Source organism: Drosophila virilis, chromosome 5 (assembly GCF_030788295.1).
Source record: "Drosophila virilis strain 15010-1051.87 chromosome 5, Dvir_AGI_RSII-ME, whole genome shotgun sequence".
Classification (NCBI taxonomy): domain Eukaryota; kingdom Metazoa; phylum Arthropoda; class Insecta; order Diptera; family Drosophilidae; genus Drosophila; species Drosophila virilis.
The window spans coordinates 20,177,501-20,200,058 of record NC_091547.1 but is presented as its reverse complement, the minus strand read 5'-3'; the positions used below and the strand labels follow the sequence as shown (position 1 = coordinate 20,200,058).

Sequence of the window (22,558 nt, the reverse complement as noted above, 5' to 3'; positions counted from 1 at the left end):
ATTATCTAGCCTAACATAGACGACACATACCCTTTAATCTATATTGGGAACCGAGCACATTAAGGCAGACAATGTCTGCTCTATAATTCAAAAGCTAAGCAGTAGGCACAATATTCCGACTGGCCGTCAGTCAAACAATCAGTCCGTCAGTCAGTCAGTCAGTCAAGCAGTCAGTCCGTTAGTAGCTTCTGCCTGTCAGTGCTTTGTGCAGCTCTTGAATATATGAATGTGTGCGTGTGTGTGTGTGTGTGCGTATGTGTCTGTGCGAATGTGTGTCTTGGTTTTCAACTTCCGCTTGCACTAGTAAATATTACATATGTGTGTAAGGGCGTCACAGTGTCTGCGTATGTTTGTGTGTGTGTATGTGGGTGTTCTGTGCATGTCTTTATATATTATTATTTATGAATATGACTTTGGCTGACACATTGCAGCAAAAAGCTACAAAGTTTTCATATACAAGTTTCGCTAGGCAGCGCTGTCTGTTTATATGGCCGCTTGTAAAATCCAAAAAGCTGCACTTTCTCCCTGCCGCTTTTACAGCCCTTTTAACTTACATGCCACATGTGGCTAAGCCCTGGAACAGGGCAGCACTAAGAGACCAAGACAGACCATAAAAGTCCAAAATGTCGCGCAGAGAACACACAAAAAACTACCATGAAAAGTGTACTGAAACGCATTTTATAGACCAATTGCCAAATGGGAAACAAGGCAACACAGAATATTACCTATGATAATGGTCATTGGATTGATTACTTGAGAACAGAATATGTAAGTGAATTTTGATAGAATTTGACTACAGTCTAGATAATAGCTTTTTCCAATTGTAGTTAGAACCAACCTAATAATATACCTTGCTTCGATCTTTTTGATGAGAGAAATAATGGAAATACTCGTACTGCTATGGTATATAAGAGTATTTGTTTTAAGTTAAAATTTGAAAGTCTCTAGCTTTCCTATCTTTCGAGGTCCACATTATTATACAGACATACTTTTAGTATGTTACAAAAGTAGGATCTCTTTCATATAGCTGATTTCTGTATATAACCTGTAAATCCTTTCAAAAATGTAATTAATATAATTTGAATTCCAATTAATGTTTCTCATAGCCAGCTTAACCAATCATTTGAAAATAGTTACTTTTAATATTAAGTATACGCTTGGAGAACACAATTGGCTGTCAAATGGAAATAAATAACTGTTTGACTATAGAAAATCAATAGAAATGTTAAAAGTTATAACAACTAGTAATACGCAAGGCCAAACAATCAATTGTGAAAAAAAAACGACAACAAAGAAACAAAATTGCTTTATTGTTGTTGTTTCAAGTTGTTTTTGCCGCTGCTTGTTGCCATTGCAAATGTCGTTGCTTGGCGTAATTAAAACTAAAAATAGAACTTTACCAAATTCGAACACGTCGTCTTCAGGAAACACATACAGAGGTGGACAAAAAAATCGGCACAGGACACTTAAGTACATTTTTGTAAACGCACAAATTGTTTTATTTTTAATTGCTCCCGCCTGGAGAAACTAACTCTAAATGTGTCTTCAGTGGCTTTTAAGTGATCTGATTGAGCTGAGGCGGTTAAAAATGTGGTCTTCCTTCTATGTGATGGGGAATTTCCTTCCCTTTGTAAAAACATTTTTAAAAACCAACTTTTTTGATCAGTTTTTATCCTGACTGAGACTTCTAACAATGCATATGTAGCTGTCCGAATTCTTTCGCCCGCCACTGTTTACAATTCCGACTCGGTAAAAGCGGTTTATAAATAGACACACCGACGCAGACGCAGTCTTAAGGCCAAGTTAATGGCGGCACGAGGAGGCAGCCGGCACAAGTAATTGATCCAAAAATAAACAGAGACAAGCAGTTAAAATTAAATGCGTGGCGAGGCTTAATGCACTCAAAGTCAGCGCAGGCAATCGAGTTGGTCCGGTAAGGGTTTCCGCTGGATGTCACTGTCGAACTGAAGGATCTAAGTGTCCACTCACAGATAGCCCGACTGTGCATGCTTATCCACTTTAACACGCATCGCTGCCAACTTGTGGGCGTGGCTTATGCAATGCGCAAAACGTCTGCGACGATGCCTGACGAGAGTTTTTCTACCTTGCCTGCAAGTACAGAAGAAATTATCGCTGCTTCACTGTTCGCCTTCATAAATGCCTTCAATTTTGAAGGCTGTTAGACCAGCATAAAATGTTCACTGATGCGGTTCATAGTTCAAAACTAAGGCCGCGACTAAGATGCGCTTGGTGAAACCGTCCTGAACACAACCTGTGATGCGAGACTTTTTCCAATCTTCATTAAAAATTCAGCCTAATTCTTTAAGTTACAGAATTTGGTTAATTTTAAAAATACTTAGTTAAAAACTAAGAAGAAAAGTATTTAAAGAAAAACTCCTGTACTCTTTTTTAAGGTACCAAGTTTAGTTCACAGTTTAAAAAAATAAGAGAAAAAATCCTCCTTAGAACTGGTTTCTTTAAAAAAAATTGGTTTGTAGCCTTGGCCTTGCACATCACAACAAACGCGCGCCCTTCTTACCTGTACTTTTTGATGTTTTCGCTGCTGCCGTGTGAAGCGCCCATTAGGGGACTTTCAGCGAGGCGCCTTCAAGTACGCCTGGCGAATTCTGCACAGTTTCGGTTCCACCACTTCCGTTTCCGGCTGTTTCTTCTTGCTTTTCGTTTTTTTGCTGGTGACAGCTCGCAAAATGTGCGACAAGCTGCACAATTGAATTTACTCAATTGTTTTTCATTTTTTACACACAGTCACACACTTTTTTGTTGTTTACAGTAAAACAAATTGTTTTTTGTTTATTTTTATGTTATTTTTTATGCTTCTTGCGTATACTTAATATTTTTACTACAAATTTATGCATGCTCCATGTTTGTGTTGACATTTCATCGCCCGCTCGTACATAATTAGCGAAGTGCGTGCAGAAAGCAACCGGAAACAGGCAGCGTGCAGTATAATTTATGTGTTTTTCATTGGCTCATTTTGATTAATTATGCCAATCTAATTGAGGGGATTCAGATCCAATGTTGACTTCGTGCCTATAAATAATAAAGTAATTACATTTTGCTTATTCTCATTAAAGTAACATGCTTTTTTATTTATCTTAAATTTCTTAAAATGTTTAAAAATTTTATTTTCCTTCAGTTTGGGAAAATAATTTAAAAAATTTTATTTTTAAATATCATTATGGCAAGCATGACTGTAATTTCGAGATTTGCACTTGTTTTTTCTCATAAACATGCAAGATCTTTAAAAATTAAAAACAAATATATAACTTAAATAAAAAGCAAATTATTTAAGACAAAAAAATAAATATAAATAAGATAATGTGATTTAAATTTGCTTAAATCCAAGCCAAATTTCAAGTCGTAGCATCGAAAGCATAATTTATTTTTTGCTTAAAAAACATTGCATGTAAAAATATTTGTTGCCCTTATAATATTGAAATTAATGTTTTAAAATCTGAAATCATGGCTTGCAACATACAATTTGCTGCGTCATAAAAATTACTGTGCCTGATATTTTGCTATCCATGCATATTCCTTTTGGGGGACCAGAAAATTGCATTAGAGCTGCTGTCAGCGGCAGCGGCAACTTGAATTATTTTATAAAAGAGTTCACACAGCAAACTAATCTGGGCCATAACTTATGCGGCTAAGAGCAGCCGACTTGCCTGCAGATACGCTAGTCAGAAGCAGAGGCAGCACTTGCAACAGCAGCCATGTGGCATGTGCCAGCACATGAGGCATTTGCGCTGAAAAAATGTAATGAACGCTGGCCGTTTCAAGTGCCCCAAACGAAATGCATAGAGAAAGTTTCTCACATATCCTGCACAAATATAAATATATATATTTGCTGGCTCACATGCCATTGCACAATCTCAACAACAACAACAACAACAGCAACAACAATCAGAACAAGAGCAATAGCTGCAGGGCAATGCAACTCGTATTTGTAGTCCTTTATGCGTTTTGTAATAACAAACGGCGCGCCAATAATGCGAAGGTCCTTCTAATGAGCCTGACCCAGAATGCTGGCAAGGATGCAGCCAGCTGGCTTTCGATGCAATTCCCTTTAGCCATAAAATGTCAACACAACTGTAGATGAAAGTCTTTAAGCAGCCTTTTTAGCTCTAGTTGCAATTGCACTTGCTATTGCATTTGCAGTAAATGCAATCAACTGCACGCAGTACAACGAGTTAGTTTTGCAGTCAAAGTTCACACATTGTATGTCTGCCAGGTACTAAATGTACTAAAAGTTTAACAAGTGCTCTGCAGCAGTTGATACTTCTGTTGGTGTTGTTCTTGTTGATTTTACTGCTCATATTGTTCATGTGAAAAGTTTTGCAACATTCAGGCGCCGATATATGTTATATAAGTTGACTTCAATATGCAGCAATTCGACTGGCAAATACCCTTCTTGGCATAAATATAGCTATTACTTATTTTCAATTGATTAGCGATGATAAAACACAGCAAAGTATTTACTCTTAGAAAAATATATTCTTAAGCCTTATTCAAAAGAAATATTCTTTTTGTAAAAACCGTAAGATATACTTTATATAAATTGAGATTTTAAAAGTATAGCTTAGGGACTAGGGACTAGGTATCAAAAGCTGCATTTCTTCTGGACTCTCTGATTAAAGATCAGCGCAAAAGGCTTGCAATAAGTTTTTCACAGTAACTGTTACGCAACTGAAACACTAGACGTGCTAGTGGACAATTCCACAAGTATGTGTAGAATTATCCTGGAAAAGAGTTTATATAATATTATTGCCTTTGCTATCTGATTGCTAGAGCGTAATTTTAGCTACACGGCTGAAAAGTATGTAGATAGCTGTTATTTTTCTTTTCTTATTTTCAAGAGTCTTGGAGTCGTAATGTGATTCCTTGACGTGGCAATAAGCTGATACTGAATTCCGTCGTTAACTAGTTGATTGTAAAGGTTAAATCAAAAATATTTAAGAAAAGCAATTCTGAAAAAAAAAATGTAATTTCATTAAGCTGCTTTGTAATTCAATATGCTTGCAGTATTTTCATTTTTTTTTTTTTGTTAAATGCAACCCAACCAGATTGTTAGACCTTATGACGTCACAATTACCCGCTGTGCGTAACACATTCTGTGACATTATTAAAACAGCCCAAGAAAGTGTATAAAAAAATCGACAACAGCAACAAGAACAATGGCAACAAGTTGCCCTCATGGCCCGCATTGATTGTGTTTGCCAGGCCAGCTCATTTAAAAAAATACGACCCCCATTGTCCGTGACGTGCAGGCCGTGTCCGCCCGTGGAGTGTATATGCCGCAGGAGCCACAACAAAAACACACAGAACGCCGCCCGCAACTTCCGAGCAGGACAAACATTTAGTTCCTGCCGCTGTGACGATGGCGCGACGGCGACTGTGGCTGCAGCTCAGCCGCATTCTCGGTCTCATCCTCAAATTGTTATTGTGTTTTTCTTTTGCATTTTATTTTTGTTTATTTTTTTTGTTTTTTTTCGCCGCGGCGGATTGTTGCTTTGTTTCAGCGCCCGCAGCGACCGCACAGCAGACAGTCAACAACAACAGCAATAACAAGAATAATTTATGCTTGTTATTTTACTTTGTAAAGCAATTTATTTCGCATTCTTTTTGTTATAAGCATAAGTACATGTTTAACTCACAGTCTTGTTGATGTGATCGCTGGGGGTGAGATTGTATGCTGAGGCGATTTTGCCCCGGAGCGTTTTTTTCACGAAGTTAGCTCTGTTTTAATCTCGCCCACAAGTGTGCGTCGCCAGGTCTGGCAACGCTGTCAGCTGCAACTAGCTAAAGCTCTGGTCGCCCGCCCGCCTGCCACTCAGGCTTGCGTTGGGGCTTAAAAGAACATACACTTCCATACACTCTCTCACATACGCACACACGCACACAACTTTGTTGCGTGTTGGCTCTAATCCTGTTAGTTGCGGCTTTTTAATACCCTTGCAGCGGGCATTTCAATAGTGTATCACGATGTGTCCAGCGCCAAGCATGTGATATTTGCATCTCTCTGATAATTTTTGAACACACTTGTTATGCATTTGGAAAATAAACATTACACATTTATTTTTATATATTATTTTATAAATCTAATTTGTATCCTTATTCCCAACAATCGAGTCGATATAGCTCATCTGTCTGTTACAGAGTTGTCCTAATCGGACGACTATATCATTAAGATTTCATAGAAACAATTCCTGCCAAAAAGAACTAATTCAAAATAAAATATTGTTGATCTTCCATATGGCACAATCGGCTGACAAATGGAATTCTTTTAAGAAATATCAAAGTCAGCTTTATCATGAGTTAGGCAGAAGTATAATATATATATCAAAACCCTATATACGATCGCTCGAAAAATGAAAATCTTTGTTGCTTATGCTACCCATATATAGCCTTATTTTGTTTCTCAAGATATCGGATCAAATTCTCGAGATTAAAATCGGCAAATTCGAGCTGCATATGCTACCAATATAGCATTATATTATTAAGTACACATACATATATCTGACGTCAGTAAGGGTATTTGCTTGTCGGCCAGCAAACTATTTTCTCTTATTTTTTATTAGTTTTCAAATAGTAGTTGCTGGGACGTCCTGTGGGCAGCGCAGTGGCGCCTCAAAGCTATGCGTGTATTTTATGCTATTAATTTAAAGCCCCACACCTCTTTGCACCCCGCTTACACACACACACGCACACATACACACACTCCCACACACTCCCACTCACACGCACACCCTGGCCGCACGCTAAGCCAATAATGAACTAGGTGCCAAACTAATTGATTTAATTTTTGGTTTTCTTTTCTTTCTTTTTACAACGCTCTGAAATATGCAACAGCTAATTGAAAATACTTCAACCAGGAGTTGTGGGTTCTTTGTGGGTTAGGGGTAATTGTGTGCCCGCTGAGTAGTTTTTCATGTTGAGCGTTATTTGATTGTGCTACGTGACTGCCAACAAATCGCATTCAATTGAAATTTAAAATACCTTTTGCTTTGCTCCTATTTTTTTTCGCAGATTACGCACCCAGCGAAAACAATTGTGCCGCACACACGCTCGCACAACAAATCTAATATATATATATATATACACACGTACTTAGAGAAGAAGAAGAAAACCTATAAACTAAAATGGATTCCGCTGCAGCTGCTGCCGCCGCCAAGCGCGTACAAATCGAGAAGGCGCACAACTTTATGCGCCAATATCGCGATCCAGAGTCGCGCGAACTAAAGAAACTCTCGGCCAATCAGTTCATGGATGTCTGGGCGCATTACGATAAGGATGGTGTGTATTCCTTATCCTTATATATTTTTCGCCCAACCCGTTCCTAACTGTCTGTCTTTTTATTATGTGGCCGCAGGCAATGGTTATATTGAGGGCACCGAGCTGGATGGCTTTTTGCGTGAGTTTGTGTCCAGCGCAAACGCTACGGACATTAGTCCCGAGGTAAGTGCAAAGTGCAGACTCAGCACTCGAATCTAATGTTATCAAGAGCTCACATCAAATGCCCGCTCTTTGCCTTCCTTCTAGGCTGTCACCGACACAATGCTCGAGGAGCTCAAGTCCTGCTTCATGGAGGCATATGATGATAATCAGGATGGCAAAATCGATATTAGAGAGGTTAGACACATGTATTTTACACTCATGACTCACAACTGCTAAACATTCAGTGACTTTGCTTCAAACTTATTTCGTCAATGCTTTTGCTTTTTTTATTTTTTATTTTTCTTTTTGTGACGCCCACATGTCGTATGCTCAATGTGTCTGTACGTGCATATCTCCCAATGACATCTATATGGGGCTTAGAGTTGACCGCGTGTCGTGATTGAGAACTCGCTGATTGAATTCCCGCTGCGCTTGCGACTTTTCACGATTAATCAGGATACAGCACAACTGCCACACGACTTAAACAAAACTGCAGTCAACCTCAACTCGAATTTTACTCTACTCAACTAACTCAACCTCTCCTTACGATATCAACTCAAATAAACATAATGCAACATTAGCAAACACGAATCAATTACTTTCGAACACGACTGTACATGACTTAAACACGACTTTAACAAACCCCAATTAATCAATACGACAAAACTCGGCCTTAACTCTGCAGACTTAACAATATACAAAACTATAAGAAGCCTTAAAAACACTTAACACGACCTACGTTTATCGAAACACGATTTTCCACGAGAGCAACACGACTTCACACGAACACACACGTATCTATGTTCAGTAAAAAGTTGTCGGTTGTTTTTCTACCTCTTCTAACTATTTTTACCATTTAAAAAAAAAATACAAATGAAAAGATAGAAGGTAAAAAAATAAGACACGCGCACATCTCTAATTGAGTTGTTCGTCTACATTTGGTGTTGCCTTTTTGAAATTGCTTTTTAAATGATGCTGTCCTGCGTCCGTTCTCTGCTTGCGCCAATTTGCTGTGGCTCAATAATTTATTTGGCCATTTCGCCATTTGCCAAGGCCCAAAGTTTCGTGCCAAGGTCTGTGCAAAAGTTTTTTCCCGCTACCACCTTAAAATGACTTTTTAATTGAGGCTTGCAGCCGATGCCGCCGGTGCCGCAAGACTATCGCAAGTCGCTTTTGTGCTATGCGAATAAGAAATTGAACGAATGTAATAAGAATGTTGTCTACTTTGGGGCGTTGTCATATGATAAATGAGACAAAGTTTTCAGCCAGAGCAACAATGAAAAACCTGCCTCTATTAGTAAATGTTGTTTCGTCCAACCCTTTGTGACTTCAAAAAGCACTCGTCTGCCCAGATCCTTCATCATTTATTCATTTCTTTGAAAAATGTTACGCATACGCCATGTGCCAGCTGATATCTAAACATTTGCAACTTTTGCTGTTGTTTTCAAGGTCCGAGTTTTGTTTGAGTTTTGTCCTCCTTAATCACAGCCCAAACACTAATTAGCTTAAGTGCTGGCCAAAGATATCAAAACTGTTGTTTAATGAATTTAAAAGCAAAAACTTTCTATATGACAGGGGGGTCTAACTTCACGGCAAACCCATTTCAATGGATGTTCGACATGACCGAAATTCAAATCAACACTTAAATTATGCGGCCAAAGTTTTGCGTTGCAATACACTTTCTTTCTCTCGTGGAATTGAAAGCGACGACTTTGCTTTTAGTTACGCAAAATATTTACACTGAACCAACAATGCAAACCCTACCCGCCCTGCACCATTTCGCCACCCCCTTTCATATGCCCAAGCGGCTTAAGTTTGCAGCTGCAAAATTGTTTGTCATGTTGTGAAAGGCGATTTACTTCAATTTTTGTTAGTTCTTCCGAATAGTTGAAGTGGAAGGGCTCTAAGTTTACTTAAATTTAAGTTTATAGTTCGCGAAAAAACAACTGAAATTAATTGAGCCTAACCCAGCTCTAAAACACATTATTATACGCTTTTTGGTTTTTTACACTTATGTTTTGCTTAAAGCTTAGCCTGTTGATAAATAAAGCTCATTCACAGCTAAATACTCAACTAAAAGCTGAATATTCAACTAGATATAATCGTTTTTTTTTTCAAACTGTTTTTATTAATTCTTGTCTTAGGTCATATTTTTACTTTAAGCTTATAGTCACTTGAAACTCAAGTTTTTTCTAAATGATGCTCAGGCATTTCTTTCGCTTCGCTAGCACATATTTTCGTTTTGAAAAATAAATATATATATTTACAGCTCGCCCAACTTTTGCCGATGGAAGAGAATTTCCTTTTGCTCTTCCGCTTCGATAACCCCTTGGAATCAAGCGTTGAATTCATGAAGGTAAGTGCTGGTCAACGGAGCGTTAAACGAGGAGGCTGGCTCCAATCTGACCCAACTGGCTTAAGTAAATGCCAAAGCTGTCAGTCTGAGCTTATACAGAATTGTTGTTGCTTTCTAATTAATTTTTGTCATGATGTCACTTTGTCGATTAGATCTGGCGTGAATACGACACTGATAATTCTGGTTACATTGAGGCGGATGAGCTCAAGAATTTCTTGCGTGACTTGCTCAAAGAGGCCAAAAAGATCAATGATGTCTCTGAGGATAAGCTCATTGAATACACAGACACCATGGTGCGTATACGTGATATTTCACTAGATAAACTATTATTCATTATATATAAATAACTACCACAGCAAAAATAACAACAACAGTTGACCAATCAATGTCAATGTTGGCCTCAACGCTTTGTTGGCCAAGTCTAGCGTAAAATATTGCAATTAATTTTTGGCGTGACGAGAATTGTGTGAATTTCCGCCGCAATTTATATGCATTCAAAGTCCTGTTAATTAAAAACTTTATAATGGAAAAGCACCATGCAGATGTGTGTTTGTGTGTGTGTATGTGTGTGTGTGTGCCACGCAGTTTGTTGTGCCTGCAACTTCTAAGACCGACCCCTCATCCTGGCTCTCCTTTTTGCTCTATTGCCTCTGGTTAGTTGTGCCTGGCTCTTAAATTCCTATCTACACATTATTTTTGGCGCACGTATCACAATAAATGATGATAAAAATGTTCTCGTCGGCAAAACTCGCAACTCATTTGCAAGTTAAATTACCAGCGTGCAGAGCTAGGAGCAAAAGTTGTCAAAGATTAAATGCACTTTGAAAATTTTTCAACAAATTGCTTCTATAAAATATTGCTCGACAATAAAACAAGAAAGACTTAGGCTTAGATATATTTTAAAACAAAAAACTTATTCACTCAAGAGCCTCATTACATTATCTAAAGAGTCTTTAGAATTTGCGTAATCCGTTTGCAAAACAGATTGCCGAATTTTTTAATTCAAGCTACAAGAAATCAAATATTAAAGAAGAATTTACCAGGTAGTTTATCTTGCAGTTAAATGCATATTTAATTGGCTAAGAGTATTAAATCAAGCTACAATCTAGACTACTTACGCTACTTACAAGAATTTAGCAGAATTTATTTTAAATATAATCGTCTCGAATCGAGCAATAATTTCATATGTTATTTGCTTAACTACTCATAAGAATTTACCAGGTAGTATATCCGGTAGTCAAATTAAAATGTGAAAATTTGTTCGCCTTGGCAAGTTACGTGGCTTTAAAATATTAGCATTCCGTTAACTAAATGATACTTGATGTTAATTTCTAACAAAACACAGCCCTAGAGAATGCATTGCTTAACTGAGGCACCATTAAAAACATATTTTGTATTCTAGGAAATGAAATACATTTCAAGCCAACATTTAGTCCTACTTTTATTTAAGAGAAGCAAAAGTCATGCCAAAAAAGCATTTGGTAACTTATTTAAGTCGATTTACGAGTATGTGTTCATTTTAGGGGCTGCTATACGTGGTCCCAAGAGGCGCCAACCTATTTATGTATCATTAATTAGGTATAAAACTTCTGTCATTGAGCTCATTAAGCTTACTTACCATCTTTCTCTCTCTCTCTCCCTCTCTCTCTTTTTGTACTCAAACCGCAGCTCCAAGTGTTTGATGCCAATAAGGATGGTCGTTTGCAGCTCTCGGAAATGGCCAAGTAAGTAGAGCAATGCCAAAGTGCTTGTCAAAGACAAAACGACCAACTTATTTATTACAGACTACTTCCGGTTAAAGAGAATTTCCTTTGCCGTCAGGTATTCAAGGTAAGTGCCAAGTATTATGACTGCCATTGCAACAAGGCAATTTAATTCAAAAACTAATCAATGACTGACGTTTTTGTGCCGTTTCTTAAACTAAAACTATGTATGCTTATACGAAACTGGCTAAAGCCAGGCTTACCCACTGGCACATAGGTTAACTTTAGCTTTAGCTTTGGTTACGAACTAGCTGCCGCCTGAGCTAAACAGCAACAAGCAACTGGCTATGCAAGCGCAATGCGTATGATTTTATTGCGTTTTCCTTTTTTTTATTTTGATTTATTTTTTTTTATGTTTATTTATTTTAGCGTCTGTGTCTGCTCAAATAGATATCAGCCACGTTGTGCGCTATAAACGTAAAATAAGAATCCAGCGAAGTGCACAAAAGCTTTGAAATTGCAGAGCACAGCAAAAACAAACAAGGCAAAGCATGCCGGTCGGCTGTTATCGACTGCGCCATGCTCTGTTTTCAGGCTAGTAAAAGTGGGTCGAGTACGATTTTATAGAAATTGGCAATAAATCTTGAACTGTGATTAATGATTAGAGAAAAAAGAGTAGGAAGACAGTTTGAGGCGTTTGTTCGTAAGCTACCTGCTAGCTGTGGGAGACATTAAATTTTTATCTGATGCTGTTAAACCAAGGTAAATAGTTAAAGTTTGATGTCTCAAAACGAATGCCGCCAATATGCTCCTGGCAGAGGTATAAGAAAAAGTTGGAGGACACCATGGCGTATGCGTGATGTCAAGTTAGTAAAACACGGCACAGAACCAAAACACCTGTGCGCTGTGCACCTGGTTAGCTTGTCTGCGGGGGGCATGTAGAACTTGCTGAAATCAATTCCAGCACAACGCCCAGACCTCGTCATCTTCGCCACCATCCCTTCAATATAATTGTGCTGCGTCAGCAGCTCTTTTGCGTGTCGCTTGAGTATATTGCGAATAAAAAGCCAGAGTTTCTTGTTTTTCGCTGTGAATAGGCAAACGAATCACTTTATTCTGATTATAAATACAAGCAACACAGTGAACGCTGCTATCTGCGCCAAACTTTTGACTTTCTAATTAGGCAGACAGACAGACAGACAGACACCTTGGCACACAGCAGCAGCTGGCACCCTAAAAATGTTGTGACAATGGCTCAGAGCTCGACTCTGAGCTATTACCTTGGGATGAAATTTAGTTTGGCTGAATTTCAGAATTTATTTGGCATTTAATGCTTAAGCACAGCGGCTGCTCAAAATGTGCCCATTGAGGGTTAAATGGAGCGCACAGCTCAGTCCACTTCAAACGCTGCTCTCTTGTGGCCAATGACGTCCATTGTTGCTGACCGACAGACTGACTGGCTGGCTGGTTGCCGGAACGTAATTGGTCACCAGGCCACAAAAAAAAAAAAAAAATCCAACTTGGCTATTACTTTGCCAGGGCCATATACGTTGCTCCAACTTTGACTGCAATATTTGCCAGATTATTTGTTGTACTTTTACATTATTTTGGCTTTCAGCATGCTCAGCAGCATTTGAGCTAAACAAAAGGCGCATGCACAAGGGTTATTCAAGCGTTAGAACTGAGAAAATTATGTGTAGTCGAATTGAAATCACAATATGATGCAGCTATTGAATAACTATTGTAGTTTTTATATAAATGAACCTTGCCCAGACGTTCCATGAGTTCAGATTCACATTTGTGTCCTATTCTGGCTTAGCATCTGATGCGGCTCGAGATTTAACATTTAAATAATGCTTTCTGAATTAATTTAGTAATTACAAAATTCCACTTAAGTAATTACTTTTTTGATGATTTTAAACCCAATAAAAGACGTTATGTCAATAGGCTTATGTGGACTTATCTGAAGACACGCTGATGCGACACAATTTCAATCTCCTGACAAACCCTAATGCTCGGCTTAGCTGAGCCTGTGTGTGCGTGCGCGTGTATGGCCCGCAGCATTACTTGAGCAAACTCTTTGCCATTATTTTTACCGCAAGCAGATGTCCGACAATGTTCATGGTCAGCTACATGGCTTGACATTGGCTGTGCCTTCCGGTTTTGCTATTGTTGGTAATCAACTGGCTTCGACAGGGTCAGCGAAGCGTTGCCAGCTTGTGAGTCTGTGCTTATTGTTATTTGCAGCAAATGCACGTGCCGCAGTCACAGTTAGGCAGCTTACACACAGATCTGTAAAGAATTTCCAGCTGAAAACTTAAACTTGCCACGCGCACACTGTTCAAAGGTGCTGTCCAAACTTGTGGTGTCACATGGCGTATGCGCAATTTTAATTAAACCACACTAACCGCACTTGTCAAGTGGATTTTAGCGAAAGCTGAAACTGCAACTGATAGACTAGCTGATCGTTTCGGGTTTCAATGCTCGCCTTGTTGGATTTGCATGGCCCGTTTACAAAAAAAAAAGACAATGACAGCAATTGCTGTGCAACGCGGCGGATGAGCAATATGCCGCGTAGCTGCAACCGCAGCCCATGGCCAATGCGAGTCACATTTACAGTTTGCCGCCGCACACACACAAAGTCAACTATTTGCCCATTGTTACAGTTGGCAGCACAGCGACATTTTATTTGGCTTTTATTGACAAGCCACCCCCTGCCCACAGCCACCTTGGTTACGCCCTATGCATGTAGCACATGGGGTAACAAGTTGCAGTAAAGTGTGATACATTGCCAAGATACAAGCTACACTCGCCCTTATTTCTGCTGCCCCGATTTCTGCATCAGCGGGCAATTATAATGCACATCAGCTGGCTATATGCAGCAGTCGTTAAAATCATAATTTACCTGCCGCCTGTGCCTCATGCGGCTCAAGCCGATAGACATGCCACCTGGACGCTCGTCACATTGTTGCAGCGTTGGGCAATAAAATGCCAAAAGTTTAAGCAGCCATCAAATTGGCATTTCCAGCCCATTTGGCCATCACATAATATGCATTAAGCTGGATGGAGATGCTGCGTGGGTTCATTCCATTTCGCAGTAAACGTAAACATAAATAAATGAAAGCATGCATCAACATTTTTACAGCCGCCAAGTGGCTGCCAAAAGACTTATGAGTTATGCCATGCAGACTGCAGAAATCAAGCAGCAACAGCCACCAGGTAATTGCCAGGTTCAATTACACTGCATAACAAAAAAGGAAACCAAATTGTAAGCACAAAATAACCCAGCCGAATGCCAGCCCGGTTGAGCTTTCTAAGTGGCAGCAGTCATTAGGGCAACTGTAAAGGTCGGTGGTTCAAAGCCCCAGGGTGGGTTTACTATATGCTTAAGGCGACTTTCGACACCGTTATATAACTCAAATAAGTGCTTAAATTAAAGTGTCCTCAGTTTTGGTTCCAATCTCCAGGGTACCCAGTCAATTAGGCAACTTGGCAAAGAAGTTTCCGGCTCAAATCATCAACTTGCGCAACTCTTAGTCTAAATATTTAAGTTAAGGCTGGTTACTATTAACAATAGTTCAAAAATAAAACTAAATATGCATTATTAATAAATACAAAGCAAAGCAAAAATAGCTCTAGTTAAGAATGCTAGAAGATAATACAGGGTATCAATATATACTTTTGGTGGCATAAATCGAACTAGAGTATTTACATGCTGGATAATATCCTTTGCTAAGCTTTAAAAATCTACAAATAGATATTATATGCTGTACTGTAAAGAAATTTACTACAAGGGAAAAGGGAAAGTCACAAAATGAAAAAATTGGAATTGACAAAGGAAGAGAAACAAACATGTTTAGATTAAAATTGAAGACGTATGCTCTAGAAAGTTAATTTGAGGATATTCAACTAATTAAAGATTTAAATTACATAAATTATAACAATTTTTTTAATAGGCTGAAGGCGTCTGTTTCTTCCCTAAATAATTGTATGAATATGTTAATATGCATTCGCTAATATGTGGGCCCTAAATTCCTCTACTGAATCCAAAATGTTCGAAATACACATGCAAATCATAAGCATAAAGCCTATATGCACACACAGGGCAGATTTGATGAGCCCAGTTGACATTTAACTGAACTCTGCTCTGTGATGTCAAGTATTTAGTTTGGGGGCAAATGCCACACCATTTGCACAGCTTAATGTTGCGCTATTTAAGCATTTTATGGCTTTGTGGCATTAAAACTAAATTGCTGTTGCATAGTGTTTAAAGGCAGCCGCTTGACATAGCGCTCCTATTTTTTTATTTTATTTTTGCAGCCAGCTTGGCTCTGTGCCAATGTGCCGTAACGGCTTATGCTAATGCACATCACGTATACGACGCGTGTGTCGCAAATAATGCACAAGAGCTGCTGCGGCTGGAGCTGCAGCCAGCTTTAAAATGCGCATTTGCTTGTGGATAAACTTTTGCATTAAATGTGGCTTCTCAAATTTGCTGTAATTGTATTGTGGATGCCGGGATCACGGCATATGCTGGCCATTTTGGGTGGGTTACCTTTTCACTTAAAACTTTCCCGCACGTTGTGCTCCACACTAAGGTGCATATTTTTGTTTACGCCACTTTTAGGTTGCCTCTGCGGTGTCATTTGTGCATTTTAGTGCAGGCAGCTTACGTGAGAATGTGGCCAAAAGCAAAAAGCAGCTAGCCACAAGCCACTCGGCTGACACAGACAATTTGATTTTTTGTTTTCATTTTTTTTTTTTAGCTCTTTGCACTTTTAAGCAGCAGCAAATTTAGCAAGACAACAGCAATTAAAAACCTTAGCTACAACTTTGACTAATTGGTCTTGCCTGTTGGTTAACTAGACGTATACTTAATATAATTCAAATATTTTTAGTTTGCTGCATTCTAGCTGGTATTTAGCTTACTAACCGAAAAACTAGAACTAGAACTATTGCCAACTAAACTAAATTGCAAACAACTTGCGCACAAGCGGCCAAATAATTGTATTTAAATTATAATAATTCGATCAAATTAACAACAAATTATTTAGCTGCTGTGTGCACATATATATATATATATATTTAGCTGAAATATTTTTTAATTTACAATTGAAACCAACTTTTTACCAACTTTCTCTGACTTTCTTTTTTTCATTCCCCCGCCTAACCCTTTCTATTGCAACTCTCTTTATGCCTAAACCAACTGCAACTACCTAAAAAAAAAAAAAAAAAACAACAACAACTGTATCTATATCAACTGTATTTACGTATAATCTATATGCATATATATATTTCTACTTTAACTACAATCAACACTTGTACATTTTTTTTAAATCAACAACAACAACAAAAACTTTTGAAACGACAATTTTTCCAACTTATAAATATACAAATATTTTGCACGTGATGTACATTTTGGCTGCCACAAATGTTCTTTTTCCACTTTTCGCAAAATAATAATAACAAATAATATATATACATATATGATAAAAATAAAATCGATTAAAAAATTCGACTCTAAAATTGCTGCAAACCAATCAAAAAAACAATCAATTTAACAATCAAAATAAATGCTGTATATAAAATCGACAACAACAACAATCAATATGCACTGCCTACAACAACAACAACAACAACAACAACAACTTAACAACAACAAAAACACACGTACTCGTATTCCAGGAGGGCATTGATGTAAGTATTTACCAGCCAAGCCGAACTAAAGCGAAACTAAACGTTGTTACCCAACCAAATGGAATACCAAAAAAAAAAGACACAAAACCAAATACAACAAGAAAAACGCTAACAACAATAATAAACATGAAAGGAAAACTATCTTTGGCTTAGCCGAAAACTGAATACCCTTGCAGATAACTTAAAAATAAATTCACAAAAATTATTTACAGCTTTCCCTAAAACCCTTGCGGATCGTTTATTCAACTAAAATTTCTCGTGTTTGTTTTTTAATAAATTCGGAACATTCTTAAGTTACCGTGAGAAATAATTTTGAAATTTTCGCTTTAAAATATCAGAAACGTCTTCTTAAAAGGAGCCTCTAAAATTTATATTAAAATACACTACAACTCTGATAATAGATAAAAGTAATTGAGAATCTCTCGCAGAAAAAAGAGGTTTTTATTAAAACCAATCAGACTCATTCACTCTCTGCCAGGGTATTCAAATCAAACACACTATTTTGTACTCGTTTTTTTTTATTTAGCCACAAACAAAAGAATTTTACATTTGCAATAACAATCCCCCCTCTCTCTCTCTCTCTCAACCCCCCTCTAATAATAATAATTTAATAAAATATTTTATATTTCAATTACTTTTGTTCGTGAAAAGTGAATGAAATTTTATTGACTTTAGCATACTTTGTTCGATGTGAATAAGTTCTTGTGACTGATTTCCCTTTTGTCAGTTAAAATCTACAGAAAACCACAGACCCCTAAACACTTTCCATAGACTACTCCGTATGGCTATACTACTATATATAGATATCTATTGATACATATACTTATATTTAGCTTTTATATGCATGCTATTTCTGCTGTGTGTTTGCTTTGCTTGGTTCGAGTAGCTTTTTTGTTACTTATTCGCATGTTTAGCAAATAAGTTGTGCAAGTGTGTGGGCGTGTGTGTGGATGTGTGTGTGTGGGTGTGGGTGTATGTGCTTTGAATTCGAAAAACGACTGTGGTCTGTTTGAAAGACACAAAGACGCAAGCCAAATGCTTGATTACAAGTGTTTGCCAAAGCGCAAGAGTAGAAGGTTGTACTTCATTAAAACTTAAATCTTTACATACAATATGTGTTCAGCATATGTTATTATATTTTCATTGTCAACGCATTTACAAAAATAAATAGAAATTGTTTCGATTATGCCAAAGTTATGTGAGTGAAGAGTTTATATTAGACCGTTTCGTGCGGGTTTCCATACCCCATATTGCTTTTTAGCAGAATAATAAATTTATTAAACCAACTAGAAGACATAAAATCACAAATTTTAGATCATGAATAAAATCAATTGTAATAAATAAATAAATATTATTGTACCGTCTAAACAATAAATAGAGAAAAAGTCTGAAGGAAAACGTAATGAAAGCTTCAAGTCCTGCAAGGTTATATGCTAATCTCAAAGTTAAGCTCTTGATAGAACAGTTAACTAGCTTAGCTTGCGTTTTTATAAAGTTTTCTTACTAATTATGAAACCTAGAATCAACTGATTGTGTATCAAATTCTATATAGAGAACTATACATTCAAGAAGAAATAATATAATTTTTATCAAAATTTTACATATTGTAGTTTTCAAAATAATTAAGTCTGTTAAAATCATATTCAATCGTTCAGCTTAAATCTTTTACGAACTAGGCCCTTAAATGAAGGTAAATATAGCCTAACAAATATGTACAATAACCTCAATGGGTGCTTAGCCACTGACCAAACCAATAAGTAAACTAGAACTATGTGCTGTACTAATTAGATATTTGCTACTTGTCACACACATAAGCACACACACACAGACACACGCACACACATAAACCCACCTATAGATGGGTGATAAGTGCATGTACGTGCGCTGCTTAAATCTAATGAAGGTCCAGATACGACCCTTGTATCCGACCCTTTGCATAATTTAGAGGCCAGTACACATCTGCCTGTGTGTGTGTGTGTGTGTGTGTGTGTGTATTCGGCCAAACATGGATGCCCTTTGCTGCTGCCCATATGGATAATGGTAGCCGCAGACATCCGCCGCCATAGCCCGAATGATTTTCAAAAGTGTTGAAGTATAAAATAATTACTTCATTTTATCAGGGATGTGCGAACGTGACGCTCCGTAGGCAGGCGGCTTAAGTGCGCAATTTGTCAGAGAGCGCGCTGACAAAATGTAAAGCACGCTTTTAGGCATCATTCACCATAAAATTCCATAGAATTCGGTGTACGCCAGCGTGTAGGGGCCAAATTAAACACTAAGGCTCAACATTAAGCCCATCTTTCAGAGGTTCTTTTTTAAAGCACACAAAACGAAGAACAATGTGCTGAAAGGGCTGCAGGAGCGGGCACTTAATGGATTTCCAATCCCCAAAACAAAAGAAATAAACGAGTAGATATGTGCTAGTTACGTGTGCTCGACTGTTAGTTATCCTGTAATTGGTTTTTTACCTAGAACCCGTACAAAATGAATAAAAAGGATATAAAGGTTTTTTGCAAATGTATGTAACAGGGAGAAGAAAGCATTTCCGACCCCATAGAGCATATATATTCTTGATCAGCATCAATAGCCGAGTCGATCTAGGCATCTCTGTCTGTCTGTCCGACCTTCCGTATGCGATCGATCTCAGAATCTATAAGAGCTAGAGAACGTGAATCCTACATGCAGCACAATAATTTACGATAATCGATAACTTGCCTCGTTCCCAAACAATCGATAAAAACGATATCGAAAAAAGATTTAAGAACGAGTTCTTATGCTGAACTTTGTATAATATGCTATCCTATTCGAACTGAAAATAAAAGTAAAAGCATTTCTTTACGCACTTACATGCCCTTTCTACGTCCTTTTATAGTTATAGGGTATTAGAAAAAAAGAACAAATGCCTTTTGTCGTACGCATCGTTTATAAAGCAGCTTACAAGTCTAAATAAAATAAATGTTATCAGTCCTTAGGGACACCACACAAACACAGACACACGCTGACTCAAGGACACTCGCCTACACACACACACACACACATACACAGAGACGTGTTACAAATTGTTGGCTAGCTAAATTTGAGCCGTTACCATTTTGGTTTTGGCCCATGTTACACCTGCAGCGGCTTTGAACTTGAATGGTTAGCTATTCGCTGGCTGCCTGTTGTATTCCCCTCTGGCGCCCTGCTGCGCCTGCATGTGCTGCTTGCATAACCACAAGCAGCCGAAACAAGGTGCAGGCATGTGTGTGCCTTCGTGTGTGTGTTTTCGACAGGATGTGGAATCAATAAATCTAACTGGCGCTTGTAGCGTACAAAACGTTCATCTCGCTCTATACATTAACACAATCATACGCACACATATATAGAAAGTTGTAAATGTGCGCGCTGAAATGTATGCTACAGTTATTTAGCCATAAGGCTAGAGAGAAGCATCCAGAGTACTACAGTCAAGACTTGTAGATACTCTTTAACCATAGAGATAGATAGATAGAATTCCTGATTTCTGTTGTAAGAACTAAAAATACAACAAATATTGTCTATGGCTCTGATAAACAGAATATGCCAAGAAAAATCTTGTTTAAAGTCTATACTTATCCATTAAAGTATGACGTTTGTCAAAGAAAAAACTCAAAAGCAAAAGCTTTGCTATAAATATTTCTAATTTCTAAGCTCTAGCTATTTAGGTATATATATGCATTTACTTTAGAAGTTCGAATTAGTTTCCTGCCTTGTAGCATACACATAGCTTAAAACTATTACAGCCTGCCTTAGCCATTTGTGTGCAGGGTATAAACAGCCACAGAAAACTCGCAATTCACCTTAATGCATATTAATTACCGAATGTCAAGCTCACAAACCAAATTGCCAAAATATTAAGGCTAGGGCGCAGCCGAGAGGAAAGTCGAGTACAAGACAAGTACAATACAAGTCAGCTTAATTAAGCCATTCGTTATAATACGCATAAGCCTGCAATCTCTGGCAATATAACAAGACGCCTTACGCATTAGAGATGTGTGCGTCGAGTATTTTTCTAGCATGAAACGAGCGAAGAAAATCGCTTGTGTCAGTGTTGAGAAAGGGATAATGACTAAATGCGATAAATATAAAGCGATAAATTGATCGAATTGATTGAAAATGAAAAAAGCGTAGACTGAAGTTAAATGAGGAGATTTCTGGCACTGAATTGAGCTTAATTCGAAAAATGTAAATCAATATTATTCTCAAATTTATGTGGTAAATTAAGGTAGACGAGAAGTTGTTTTAGGTTTAAGGTAAAAGGAAGTTAGTTATCCCATGTGAATACATGTTGATTTTCTAATAAGTTGGGGTGCCTTTGGCCCAAAACTAAGTATTAAGTAACACGAGCTGCTTTAAAATAGGCAGCAGCTACAAGGTGAGCGTTAAGAAAAGCCTGTCTTATAAGTAAGAAGCGCCTAAAATGATTGCAAGCAACTTGCAAATTGTTTCCAAATTTTATAAAATAGTTTTCAAAATTTTAGAAAACTTGCAACTTGATCAACTTCGATCAATCGTGTCGCGTGTGCCTCATTTTCGTGTCCTGCCCCTTGGCTAACATAAAATATCGTACAAATGCCCATCTCAAGGCTAAACACCAATAACAAAAAAGTGAAGCATACATTTCAGAGCAAATCTGCTGTTTCGTTGGAGCTGCCCTTTGGGGATGTGCTACGTTTTTTTCCGGAGCCTGCAAATAATTATGCACAAATTGGATGTAATATGAATCCAGGGATTGAGTCAATGCAAACATGTATGAGAAATGTAAATGAAAATTGATTTGCATGCAAGCGAGCAGCGCATATGGTCGAGAGAGTGTGTGTGTTTGTAGATGTGCGAGTGTGGTTTGAATTTCCATAGACAAACACTGGCCGCATGCATAATACAAAAAAAAGTTGGAAGCGGGAAAATAAATGTTTTTGCATGAACGGTAAATAATAATAATAATATAAGCAAGCACACATACACACACACACACACATGCGACACATACACAAACACATGTAGACTAGAATGCCAAACCATATGCCAGTTGACATGAAAAATAAATAACGCAGCCGAGCGCGAAGAGTGTACATATGATACGGAAATATGATTTGCCAGACATTTCAACGAGACTTTCATATGCTCTTTCTTTTATTGCCTAAACCAGGGCGCAACCAAGCTGACCAAGGAGGACATTGAGAAAGTATTCTCGCTATACGATCGTGTAAGTTTACAGAGTTCAGCGGATATAAGATTTATAAATATTAAGAGTGTATTAAAATAAAACAGGACAACAGCGGCACCATTGAGAATGAGGAGCTAAAGGGCTTTCTCAAGGATCTGCTCG

The 22,558-nt window shown here is 37.8% G+C and overlaps 2 protein-coding genes and 1 long non-coding RNA gene across 6 annotated transcripts in view; 2 read left to right on the top strand and 1 right to left on the bottom strand.

Moving 5' to 3' along the window:
• LOC6624967 (protein C1orf43 homolog) overlaps positions 1–7,147 on the top strand; it is a 48,120-nt gene extending 40,973 nt beyond the window's left edge. Inside the window, exon 3 of the mRNA XM_032437118.2 lies at positions 7,048–7,147. The gene's annotated coding sequence lies outside the window, so the exon portion shown is untranslated. The remainder of the gene's footprint in view (positions 1–7,047) is intronic.
• LOC26531237 (uncharacterized) lies at positions 2,697–11,874 on the bottom strand. 3 transcript variants are annotated; one of them, XR_004304214.2, is made up of 3 exons: positions 11,430–11,548; positions 11,316–11,367; positions 2,697–3,051 (listed from the first exon to the last, which is right to left on the bottom strand). It is a non-coding gene; the product is annotated as an uncharacterized lncRNA (long non-coding RNA). The 3 variants fall into 3 exon arrangements; XR_004304215.2 differs by lacking the exon at positions 2,697–3,051 and adding an exon at positions 11,778–11,874 and having other exon boundaries at positions 11,234–11,367; positions 11,430–11,694; XR_001450243.3 differs by lacking the exon at positions 2,697–3,051 and adding an exon at positions 11,778–11,867 and having other exon boundaries at positions 11,234–11,367; positions 11,430–11,558.
• Positions 7,161–22,558, top strand: part of Cbp53E (Calbindin 53E) — a 17,382-nt gene continuing 1,984 nt past the window's right edge. The window contains exons 1-10 of one of the 2 annotated variants that reach the window (XM_070209838.1): positions 7,161–7,314; positions 7,391–7,476; positions 7,561–7,650; positions 9,725–9,811; positions 9,964–10,104; positions 11,480–11,535; positions 11,596–11,641; positions 17,200–17,211; positions 22,379–22,435; positions 22,501–22,558. The exon at positions 22,501–22,558 is cut by the window's right edge and continues 14 nt beyond it. In XM_070209838.1, coding sequence (XP_070065939.1) covers positions 7,161–7,314; positions 7,391–7,476; positions 7,561–7,650; positions 9,725–9,811; positions 9,964–10,104; positions 11,480–11,535; positions 11,596–11,641; positions 17,200–17,211; positions 22,379–22,435; positions 22,501–22,558 — 787 coding nt within the window. The remainder of the gene's footprint in view (positions 7,315–7,390; positions 7,477–7,560; positions 7,651–9,724; positions 9,812–9,963; positions 10,105–11,479; positions 11,536–11,595; positions 11,642–17,199; positions 17,212–22,378; positions 22,436–22,500) is intronic. The other variant, XM_032437119.2, reaches the window with a different exon arrangement.